The sequence below is a fragment of the Salmo salar genome, unplaced genomic scaffold (assembly GCF_905237065.1).
Source record: "Salmo salar unplaced genomic scaffold, Ssal_v3.1, whole genome shotgun sequence".
Lineage (NCBI taxonomy): Eukaryota > Metazoa > Chordata > Actinopteri > Salmoniformes > Salmonidae > Salmo > Salmo salar.
In genome coordinates this window covers 22,501-35,000 of record NW_025547352.1, presented here as the reverse complement: position 1 = coordinate 35,000, position 12,500 = coordinate 22,501, and the positions used below count along the sequence as shown (strand labels likewise).

Genomic DNA, 12,500 nt, shown 5'->3' with positions numbered 1-12,500 from the left:
AGAGAGACAGAGAGACAGAGAGACAAAGTGACAGAGAGAGAGACAGAGACAGAGAGACAGACAGAGAGAGAGACAGAGAAAGACAGAGAGAGAGACAGAGAGAGAGAGAGAGACAGAGAGAGAGAGACAGAGAGACAGAGGGTTGACTACTGTAGGACAAGGTGAATCTGTATAGTACCCAACATTTAGAATACTTTCTGTGAATAAAAAGCAGTCATGTAATCATTTCATACTATTTCCTTCCTCATATCTTTTCTTTTTTGGCTTTGAAAACAACAACGCTGAGTGTCTGATTCTAGCAGCCTACCAAATGGCACCTTATTCCCTATATAGTGCACTACTTTGACCCATAGGGCTCTGGTCAATAGCAGTGCACTACATAGGTAATAGGATGCCATTTGGGACCCTGTATCTAGCAGCGAGTAAGGACCCCTTTGCACTTACTTGTAATTGGACGGAGCGATCTCTGAGTCCTTCTACGATTGGACTGAACCTCTCCGTGGCCCTGTGTTCTCCTGCTGTGGTGATGGCTTCAAGGACCTTCTCCAGACTAAATGGAAAAACAAAACGCATGACCGGCCACACAAACGGCTGAAATGATTACAACGCATTCACCTAGGGGATTTCTCCATCTGTCTACGACTCCAGCACTCTGCCTAACTGTCTTTCTGTCTACGACTCCAGCACTCTGCCTAACTGTCTTTCTGTCTACGACTCCAGCTCTCTGCCTAACTGTCTTTCTGTCTACAACTCCAGCTCACTGCCGACTGTCTTTCTGTCTACGACTCCAGCTCTCTGCCAACTGTCTTTCTGTCTACGACTCCAGCTCTCTGCCAACTGTCTTTCTGTCTACGACTCCAGCTCTCTGCCAACTGTCTTTCTGTCTACGACTCCAGCACTCTGCCTAACTGTCTTTCTGTCTACGACTCCAGCTCTCTGCCGACTGTCTTTCTGTCTACGACTCCAGCTCTCTGCCTAACTGTCTTTCTGTCTACGACTCCAGCTCTCTGCCGACTGTCTTTCTGTCTGCTACTCCAGCACTCTGCCGACTGTCTTTCTGTCTCACGACTCCAGCTCTCTGCCGACTGTCTTTCTGTCTACGACTCCAGCTCTCTGCCGACTGTCTTTCTGTCTACGACTCCAGCTCTCTGCCGACTGTCTTTCTGTCTACGACTCCAGCTCTCTGCCGACTGTCTCTCTGTCTACGACTCCAGCTCTCTGCCGACTGTCTTTCTGTCTACGACTCCAGCTCTCTGCCGACTGTCTTTCTGTCTACGACTCCAGCACTCTGCCGACTGTCTTTCTGTCTACGACTCCAGCTCTCTGCCGACTGTCTTTCTGTCTACGACTCCAGCTCTCTGCCGACTGTCTTTCTGTCTACGACTCCAGCTCTCTGCCGACTGTCTTTCTGTCTACGACTCCAGCTCTCTGCCTGTCTTTCTGTCTACGACTCCAGCTCTCTGCCTAACTGTCTTTCTGTCTACGACTCCAGCACTCTGCCGACTGTCTTTCTGTCTACGACTCCAGCTCTCTGCCGACTGTCTTTCTGTCTACGACTCCAGCTCTCTGCCGACTGTCTTTCTGTCTACGACTCCAGCTCTCTGCCGACTGTCTTTCTGTCTACGACTCCAGCTCTCTGCCGACTGTCTTTCTGTCTACGACTCCAGCTCTCTGCCGACTGTCTTTCTGTCTACGACTCCAGCTCTCTGCCGACTGTCTTTCTGTCTACGACTCCAGCTCTCTGCCGACTGTCTTTCTGTCTACGACTCCAGCACTCTGCCGACTGTCTTTCTGTCTACGACTCCAGCACTCTGCCTAACTGTCTTTCTGTCTACGACTCCAGCTCTCTGCCGACTGTCTTTCTGTCTACGACTCCAGCTCTCTGCCGACTGTCTTTCTGTCTACGACTCCAGCTCTCTGCCGACTGTCTTTCTGTCTACAACTCCAGCTCTCTGCCGACTGTCTTTCTGTCTACGACTCCAGCACTCTGCCGACTGTCTTTCTGTCTACGACTCCAGCACTCTGCCTAACTGTCTTTCTGTCTACGACTCCAGCTCTCTGCCGACTGTCTTTCTGTCTACGACTCCAGCTCTCTGCCGACTGTCTTTCTGTCTACGACTCCAGCACTCTGCCGACTGTCTTTCTGTCTACGACTCCAGCACTCTGCCTAACTGTCTTTCTGTCTACGACTCCAGCTCTCTGCCGACTGTCTTTCTGTCTACGACTCCAGCTCTCTGCCAACTGTCTTTCTGTCTACGACTCCAGCTCTCTGCCAAGTGTCTTTCTGTCTACGACTCCAGCTCTCTGCCTAACTGTCTTTCTGTCTACGACTCCAGCTCTCTGCCTAACTGTCTTTCTGTCTACGACTCCAGCTCTCTGCCTAACTGTCTTTCTGTCTACGACTCCAGCTCTCTGCCAAGTGTCTTTCTGTCTACGACTCCAGCACTCTGCCAAGTGTCTTTCTGTCTATGACTCCAGCTCTCTGCTAAGTGTCTTTCTGTCTACGACTCCAGCACTCTGCCTAACTGTCTTTCTGTCTACGACTCCAGCTCTCTGCCGACTGTCTTTCTGTCTACGACTCCAGCTCTCTGCCAACTGTCTTTCTGTCTACGACTCCAGCACTCTGCCTAACTGTCTTTCTGTCTACGACTCCAGCTCTCTGCCGACTGTCTTTCTGTCTACGACTCCAGCTCTCTGCCGACTGTCTTTCTGTCTACGACTCCAGCTCTCTGCCAACTGTCTTTCTGTCTACGACTCCAGCTCTCTGCCTAACTGTCTTTCTGTCTACGACTCCAGCTCTCTGCCGACTGTCTTTCTGTCTACGACTCCAGCTCTCTGCCAACTGTCTTTCTGTCTACGACTCCAGCTCTCTGCCAACTGTCTTTCTGTCTACGACTCCAGCTCTCTGCCAACTGTCTTTCTGTCTACGACTCCAGCTCTCTGCCAACTGTCTTTCTGTCTACGACTCCAGCTCTCTGCCAAGTGTCTTTCTGTCTACGACTCCAGCTCTCTGCCTAACTGTCTTTCTGTCTACGACTCCAGCTCTCTGCCTGTCTTTCTGTCTACGACTCCAGCTCTCTGCCTAACTGTCTTTCTGTCTACGACTCCAGCTCTCTGCCTGTCTTTCTGTCTACGACTCCAGCTCTCTGCCTAACTGTCTTTCTGCCAACTGTCTTTCTGTCTCGACTCCAGCTCTTTGCCAACTGTCTTTCTGTCTACGACTCCAGCTCTCTGCCGACTGTCTTTCTGTCTACGACTCCAGCTCTCTGCCAACTGTCTTTCTGTCTACGACTACAGCTCTCTGCCTACTGTCTTTCTGTCTACGACTCCAGCACTCTGCCTAACTGTCTTTCTGTCTACGACTCCAGCTCTCTGCCGACTGTCTTTCTGTCTACGACTCCAGCACTCTGCCTAACTGTCTTTCTGTCTACGACTCCAGCACTCTGCCTAACTGTCTTTCTGTCTACGACTCCAGCACTCTGCCTAACTGTCTTTCTGTCTACGACTCCAGCTCTCTGCCGACTGTCTTTCTGTCTACCACTCCAGCTCTCTGCCTACTGTCTTTCTGTCTACGACTCCAGCTCTCTGCCGACTGTCTTTCTGTCTACGACTCCAGCTCTCTGCCGACTGTCTTTCTGTTGTTGGCTGTGCTTTCTTTAGTTTGTTGATTAATTCAGCGTTTAGTCGATGCGTTCTGAAGCTCTTCCACCTCGTAGCTCTTCCACCTCGCACCTCGTTCCTTCTTAGAAAACACGTGAAGAATCAGATTTTTGGAGGGACTCCCACAGTATCTGTATGATAATGATTGGGGATCTGATGTCACGTTTCCCCTGAAAAGTGTTACTCAGAGGATGGATAACACGGGTGATGGAGGAGAGGTTGGAAGAGAACATAGGATGGATAACACGGGTGATGGAGGAGAGGTGGAGGAGAACATAGGATAGATAACATGGGTGATGGAGGAGAGGTGGAGGAGAACATAGGATAGATAACATGGGTGATGGAGGAGAGGTGGAGGAGAACAGAGGATAGAGAACACGGGTGATGGAGGAGAGGTGGTGGAGAACATAGGATAGATAACATGGGTGATGGAGGAGAGGTGGAGGAGAACAGAGGATAGATAACATGGGTGACGGAGGAGAGGTGGAGGAGAACAGAGGATAGATAACATGGGTGATGGAGGAGAGGTGGAGGAGAACAGAGGATAGATAACATGGGTGACGGAGGAGAGGTGGAGGAGAACAGAGGATAGATAACATGGGTGACGGAGGAGAGGTGGAGGAGAACCGAGGATAGATAACATGGGTGATGGAGGAGAGGTGGAGGAGAACAGAGGATAGATAACATGGGTGACGGAGGAGAGGTGGAGGAGAACCGAGGATAGATAACATGGGTGACGGAGGAGAGGTGGAGGAGAACAGAGGATAGATGACATGGGTGATGGAGGAGAGGTTGGCTAGAGGAAGTCAGGGCAGAGTGAAGCAGGCACGTACGTGTTCTCCTCGCCCACAATGCAGATGGCCGACAGCAGCTTGACCACGTCGGTCATCATGGCGGGCTGGGTGGGGTCGATAGCTCGGGCCAACAGGGACAAACACTTCTCCTCTCCCAGGATCCGCTCCAAACCATACTAGAACCAGACAACAGATTACACATAGACACACAAACCACTCGGTACCGCAACCAACACCACGGACACACAACCCCGACAGGATCCGCTCCAAAACATCCAAGAAGGGACAGACACAACAGTTAATACATTAACCAGCCATACTGGGATCAGACAGGACAGATAACTGATATGTTAACCATACTGGGATCAGACAGGACAGATAACTGATATGTTAACCATACTGGGATCAGACAGGACAGATAACTGATATGTTAACCATACTGGAATCAGACAGGACAGATAACTGATGTGTTAACCATACTGGAATCAGACAGGACAGATAACTGATACGTTAACCATACTGGAATCAGACAGGACAGATAACTGATATGTTAACCATACTGGAATCAGACAGGACAGATAACTGATGTGTTAACCATACTGGAATCAGACAGGACTGATAACTGATATGTTAACCATACTGGAATCAGACAGGACAGATAACTGATATGTTAACCATACTGGGATCAGACAGGACTGATAACTGATATGTTAACCATACTGGAATCAGACAGGACAGATAACTGATGTGTTAACCATACTGGAATCAGACAGGACTGATAACTGATATGTTAACCATACTGGAATCAGACAGGACACACAACTGATATGTTAACCATACTGGAATCAGACAGGACAGATAACTGATATGTTAACCATACTGAAATCAGACAGGACAGATAACTGATGTGTTAACCATACTGGAATCAGACAGGACAGATAACTGATGTGTTAACCATACTGGAATCAGACAGGACACACAACTGATATGTTAACCATACTGGAATCAGACAGGACACACAACTGATATGTTAACCATACTGGAATCAGACAGGACAGATAACTGATATGTTAACCATACTGAAATCAGACAGGACAGATAACTGATATGTTAACCATACTGGAATCAGACAGGAGAGATAACTGATGTGTTAACCATACTGGAATCAGACAGGACAGATAACTGATATGTTAACCATACTGGAATCAGACAGGACAGATAACTGATGTGTTAACCATACTGGGATCAGACAGGACAGATAACTGATATGTTAACCATACTGGAATCAGACAGGACAGATAACTGATATCTTAACCATACTGGAATCAGACAGGACAGATAACTGACATGTTAACCATTCGCACACAGAGATCTGTAACATGTCGTGCTGGAAGAGTTTCCCAACAGAACCCCACAGCTTCTGGTAATAAAGCCATCATTAAAACTGGAATGTGAAGACATTGTTTAACACAGGAGATAACACAGCCATCATTAAAACTGGAATGTGAAGACATTGCCCACATAGGTCTACTGTATGTGACATTAAAGGTATTTCACAAAGAAAAACAACCTATCTTAAAACGGTTTCCTAGATAAAAGTTGGTTATTTCCCAGAGGTATCTGGGTAAAAAGACAAACCAGGCCTCCAAATGATATTAAACATGGTTTTCAGGTGAGAAGAAGGTAACAACACCAGAACGACTGTATCTCTCTCCTGATGTAGTCCCATAGCCTGGAGAACAGTCAGACTGGTTCTAACATGGAGGGAGAGGAGGGTAACAACACCAGAACGACTGTATCTCTCTCCTGATGTAGTCCCATAGCCTGGAGAACAGTCAGACTGGTTCTAACATGGAGGGAGAGGAGGGTAACAACACCAGAACGACTGTATCTCTCTCCTGATGTAGTCCCATAGCCTGGAGAACAGTCAGACTGGTTCTAACATGGAGGGAGAGGAGGGTAACAACACCAGAACGACTGTATCTCTCTCCTGATGTAGTCCCATAGCCTGGAGAACAGTCAGACTGGTTCTAACATGGAGGGAGAGGAGGGTAACAACACCAGAACGACTGTATCTCTCTCCTGATGTAGTCCCATAGCCTGGAGAACAGTCAGACTGGTTCTAACATGGAGGGAGAGGAGGGTAACAACACCAGAACGACTGTATCTCTCTCCTGATGTAGTCCCATAGCCTGGAGAACAGTCAGACTGGTTCTAACATGGAGGGAGAGGAGGGTAACAACACCAGAACGACTGTATCTCTCTCCTGATGTAGTCCCATAGCCTGGAGAACAGTCAGACTGGTTCTAACATGGAGGGAGAGGAGGGTAACAACACCAGAACGACTGTATCTCTCTCCTGATGTAGTCCCATAGCCTGGAGAACAGTCAGACTGGTTCTAACATGGAGGGAGAGGAGGGTAACAACACCAGAACGACTGTATCTCTCTCCTGATGTAGTCCCATAGCCTGGAGAACAGTCAGACTGGTTCTAACATGGAGGGAGAGGAGGGTAACAACACCAGAACGACTGTATCTCTCTCCTGATGTAGTCCCATAGCCTGGAGAACAGTCAGACTGCTGTGAGGAACACCGCCAGTCTTGCCAGGGATCAGACTCTCGATGCTCCTATTCTCAGAAAACTCTGAGGATTCAAGATAAACGTAACATATCAAAATCTCATTTCAAGTTAGTCGAATTCGCATATCCGTAATGTGAAATGTTTTACAACGCTTTATTATTTCAGGAAGTCTTCCATTTGCCCACAATGATTAATTAAGCCCGACATAAAGAATGTGGATTGAATTGTGTTGCCAGACTTTGTTTTGATAAAGAAGACAATTAAAAAGGTTGCGAAGAGAGGGAGGGATGAAGGGAGGGGAGGGAGAAGAGAGGGAGGGATGAAGGGAGGGGAGGGATGAAGGGAGGGGAGGGATGAAGGGAGGGGAGGGATGAAGAGAGGGAGGAGAAGAGAGGGAGGGATGAAGGGAGGGGAGGGAGAAGAGAGGGAGGGAGAAGAGAGGGAGGGATGAAGGGAAGGGAGGGATGAAGAGAGGGAGGGATGAAGGGAGGGGAGGGATGAAGAGAGGGAGGGAGAAGAGAGGGAGGGATGAAGGGAGGGGAGGGAGAAGAGAGGGAGGGAGAAGAGAGGGAGGGATGAAGGGAAGAGAGAAGGGAGGGATGAAGGGAAGGAAAGACAGTAAACACATTATCCTCCTCGTTTCATTTGGCGAGAAAGAGAGGGTAGTGGAACACAGAGGTGATACTCTCATCTGGCCAGTTGCTGACGGCATCCCGGCCTGTTGATTCAAAATGGCTTTTTCCATATGTACTGAACAAAAATATAAACGCAACATGTAAAGTGTTGGTCCCATGTTTCACGAGCTGAAATAAAATATCCCAGAAATGTTCCATACGCACAAAAAACTGATTTCTGTTTACATCCCTGTTAGTGAGCATTTCTCCTTAGCCAAGATAATCCATCCACCTGACAGGTGTGGCATATCAAGCAGCTGATTAAACAGCATGATCATTACACAGGTGCACCTTGTGCTGGGGATAATAAAAAGCCACTGTAAAAAAATGGGCCGTTTCATCACACAACCCAACGCCACAGATGTCTCAAGCTGAGGGCATGTGCAATTGGCATGCTGACCGCAGGAATGTCCACCAGAACTGTTCCCAGAGAATTGAATGTTATTTTTTTTCTATCATAAGCCGCCTCCAATGTCATTTTAGAGAATTACCGAGTGTTGAAGCGTAGACTCTCAAGCTGGCTGGATGGAGGAGGGGAGAGAGGAGGAGGAGGGGAGAGAGGGAGGAGGAGGGGAGAGGGAGGAGGAGGGGAGGGAGGGAGGAGGAGGGGAGAGAGGGAGGAGGAGGGAGAGAGGGAGAAGGAGGGGAGGGAGGGAGGAGGGAGAGAGGGAAGGAGGAGGGAGGGAGGGAGGAGGGAGAGAGGGAAGGAGGGGAGAGAGGAGGAGGAGGGGAGGGAGGGAGGAGGGGAGAGAGGGAGGAGGAGAGGAGGGAGAGGAGAGAGGAGGAGGGAGGGAGGGAGGGAGGAGGGAGAGAGGAAGGAGGGGAGAGGGAGGGAGGAGGAGGGGAGAGAGGGAGGAGGAGGGCAGAGAGGGAAGGAGGAGGGCAGAGAGGGAAGGAGGAAGAGAGGGAGGGAAGGAGGAAGGGAGGGAGGGAAGGAGGAAGAGAAAGAGAGGGAAGGAGGAAGGGAGGGAGGGAAGGAAAAAGAGGAAGGGAGGGAGGGAAGGAGGAAGAGGGAGCGGAGGAGGAAGGGAAGGGGGAAAGACACTGACAGCTGGTTTGGAACACCTGTCTGGCAGCCTCCGCAGGCGCTGTGGGCGAGGCGTATCCCAAGATGCAGCAGGAGGTGAGGGCAAGGTCTGTGAGTCGGTGCCCGTGGGGTAAAAGAGGCGCTTGGCACCTGTTGTGGCAACAGGATTACACAAGACCTTACAGCGAGAGGAGATGAGGAGCGGTGTGCCAGATGACGACACCTCCTCCCTGAGAGGCTGAGGCTGCATCCCCAAACAGCATTTATCATCATTTAAAGTAAAGATATACAGGCTACACACGTTTCTAATCAAATAAATCAAATCCAATTTTATCTGTCACATGCGCTAAAACACAACGGGTCTTGACTTTACCGTGAAATACTTTCTTACGAGAGAGTTAAAAATATATAAAATACAATTCAAATAGTAACACACGAGGAATAAAATACGCAGGTTGACGTTGGTCGTCATGACTCCTGTCCAGGTTGACGTTGGTCGTCATGACTCCTGTCCAGGTTGACGTTGGTCGTCATGACTCCTGTCCAGGTTGACGTTGGTCGTCATGACTCCTGTCCAGGTTGACGTTGGTCGTCATGACTCCTGTCCAGGTTGACGTTGGTCGTCATGACTCCTGTCCAGGTTGACGTTGGTCGTCATGACTCCTGTCCTGCAGGCAGAACTGAGTGATTTCCCCTTAGATAGGCCAGCTGCAAAGTCAAAATTGGCTATATTGTAAACATTTATGAAAACAAAAATGTGCCATTTGGTCTTAATTTAAAATGAGGCATTAAGGTTAACAGTGTGGTTAAGGTTAGCTTTAAGTGAACTCTTTGGTCTGAATGCCAAGCGTCAAGTCTGGAGGAAACCTGGCACCATCCCTACGGTGAAGCACGGTGGTGGCAGCATCATGCCGAGGGGATGTTTTTCAGCAGCAGGGACTGGGAGACTAGTCAGGATCGAGGGAAAGATGAACGGAGCAAAGAACAGAGAGATCATTGATGAAAACCTGCTCCAGAGCGCTCAGGACCTCAGACTGGGTCGAAGGTTCACCTTCCAACAGGACAACGACCCTAAGCACACAGCCAAGACAATGCAGGAGTGGCTTCTAGACAAGTCTCTGAATGTAAAGGGTCTGAATACTTACGTAAATGTGATATTTTGTTTAAAATTCTTAATAAATTTGCAAAGAATTCAAAAAAACGATTTTTACATTCATTATGGGGAATTGTGTGTAGATTGATGAGGAAAAAAATCGATTTAATCAAATATAGAATAAGGCTGTAACATAACAAAACGTTGAAAAAGTCAAAGGATCTGAATACTTTTATAACTGTGAATCTACTTGAAAATCTATGGCAAAACCTGAACATGGTTGCCTAGCAATGAACAACCACCAATTTGACAGAGCTGGAAGAATTTTGAAAAGAACGTTGTATAAACTAGGTGTGAAAATATCTCAGACTTACACAGAAAGCTGTAAATCGCTGCCAAACATCCTCCTGTCTGTTTGCATGGTACTCTGTTTCCACGGCACTCTGTTTCCACGGTACTCTGTTTCCACGGTGTTCTGTTTCCACGGTAATCTGTTTCCACGGTAATCTGTTTCCACGGTACTCTGTTTCCACGGTGTTCTGTTTCCACGGTAATCTGTTTCCACGGTAATCTGTTTCCACGGTACTCTGTTTCCACGGTACTCTGTTTCCACGGTAATCTGTTTCCACGGTAATCTGTTTCCACGGTAATCTGTTTCCACGGTACTCTGTTTCCACGGTAATCTGTTTCCACGGTAATCTGTTTCTACAACGTATTGACTCAGGGGTGTGTTTCCATGGTAATCTGTTTCCATGGTAATCTGTTTCCATGGTAATCTGTTTCTACAGCGTATTGACTCAGGGGTGTGAATACTTACGTAAATGCATTTCCTGTATTTCATGTTCAATAAATGTCCAAACATTATCTAGAAATGTGTTTTCACTTTGTTATTATGGTGTATTAGCTACATTATCTTGTTGTTCATGAATGATTAGCTACATTACCTTGTTGTTCATGAATGATTAGCTACATTACCTTGTTGTTCATGGATGATTAGCTACATTACCTTGTTGTTCATGAATGATTAGCTACATTATCTTGTTGTTCATGAATGATTAGCTACATTACCTTGTTGTTCATGGATGATTAGCTACATTACCTTGTTGTTCATGGATGATTAGCTACATTACCTTGTTGTTCATGAATGATTAGCTACATTACCTTGTTGTTCATGAATGATTAGCTACATTATCTTGTTGTTCATGAATGATTAGCTACATTACCTTGTTGTTCGTGAATTATTAGCTACATTACCTTGTTGTTCATGGATGATTAGCTACATTATCTTGTTGTTCATGAATGATTAGCTACATTGCCATGTTCATGAATGATTAGCTACATTACCTTGTTGTTCGTGAATGATTAGCTATATTACCTTGTTCATGGATGATTAGCTACATTATCTTGTTGTTCATGAATGATTAGCTACATTACCTTGTTGTTCCTGAGGGATTAGCTACATTACCTTGTTCATGGATGATTAGCTACATTACCTTGTTGTTCCTGAGGGATTAGCTACATTACCTTGTTCATGAATGATTAGCTACATTATCTTGTTGTTCATGAATGATTGGCTACATTACCTTGTTGTTCATGAAGGCTTTGAGGCACTGAATGACTTTATGCTGGCTCTTCTTGTCAGGTTTATCCTGGCTACAGAGACAACAGACAGAGAGGAGAGAGGGAGAGAGAGAGAGAGAGAGAGAGAGAGGGCGTGGGAGAGAGAGAGAGAGAGAGAGAGAGAGAGAGAGAGAGAGAGAGAGAGAGGGAGAGGGAGAGAGAGAGGGAGAGCACGTGGGAGAGAGAGAGAGAGAAATGAGATGAACATTTATATTGAACATGTGATGTTTCTACATTGAGTTCATACAGTCAGTGTGTGTGTGTGTGTGTGTATATACAGTCAGTGTGTGTGTGTGTGTGTGTATATACAGTCAGTGTGTGTGTGTGTATATACAGTCAGTGTGTGTGTGTGTATACAGTCAGTGTGTGTGTGTGTGTGTGTGTGTGTATACAGTCAGTGTGTGTGTGTGTGTGTGTATACAGTCAGTGTGTGTGTGTGTGTGTGTGTATACAGTCAGTGTGTGTGTGTGTGTGTGTATACAGTCAGTGTGTGTGTGTGTGTGTGTGTGTGTGTGTGTGTGTATACAGTCAGTGTGTGTGTGTGTGTGTGTGTGTGTATACAGTCAGTGTGTGTGTGTGTGTGTGTGTATACAGTCAGTGTGTGTGTGTGTGTATACAGTCAGTGTGTGTGTGTGTGTGTGTGTATACAGTCAGTGTGTGTGTGTGTGTATACAGTCAGTGTGTGTGTGTGTGTGTATACAGTCAGTGTGTGTGTGTGTGTGTGTGTGTGTGTGTATACAGTCAGTGTGTGTGTGTGTGTGTGTGTGTATACAGTCAGTGTGTGTGTGTGTGTGTGTGTGTGTGTGTGTGTGTGTGTGTGTGTGTGTGTGTGTGTGTGTGTGTGTGTGTGTGTGTGTGTACAGTCAGTGTGTGTTTTTACTGTTTCTTGTGGAGCAGCTTCTCCAGGATGTCCAGCAGCAGTCCCAGACCCTCGTGGCCAAAGCTCTGCACCCAGCTGGGGGAGAAAGAAAAACAGCGCAGAAATAAATAAACCTCTTTTTATCCAAAGTGGTCGTTTTAGACCTTATCTATGGTCACTGGATGGACGAGAG

At 47.2% G+C, this 12,500-nt stretch overlaps 1 protein-coding gene across 1 annotated transcript in view; it reads right to left on the bottom strand.

The window, feature by feature from the left end:
* LOC123731791 (protein diaphanous homolog 3-like) overlaps positions 1-12,445 on the bottom strand; it is a 23,465-nt gene extending 11,020 nt beyond the window's left edge. The window contains exons 1-4 of the mRNA XM_045711199.1: positions 12,329-12,445; positions 11,412-11,481; positions 4,494-4,630; positions 445-550 (exon numbers count right to left, since the gene is read on the bottom strand). Coding sequence (XP_045567155.1) covers positions 445-550; positions 4,494-4,630; positions 11,412-11,423 — 255 coding nt within the window. The 5' untranslated portion in view covers positions 11,424-11,481; positions 12,329-12,445. The remainder of the gene's footprint in view (positions 1-444; positions 551-4,493; positions 4,631-11,411; positions 11,482-12,328) is intronic.
* Between the last annotated feature and the right edge of the window lie 55 nt (positions 12,446-12,500).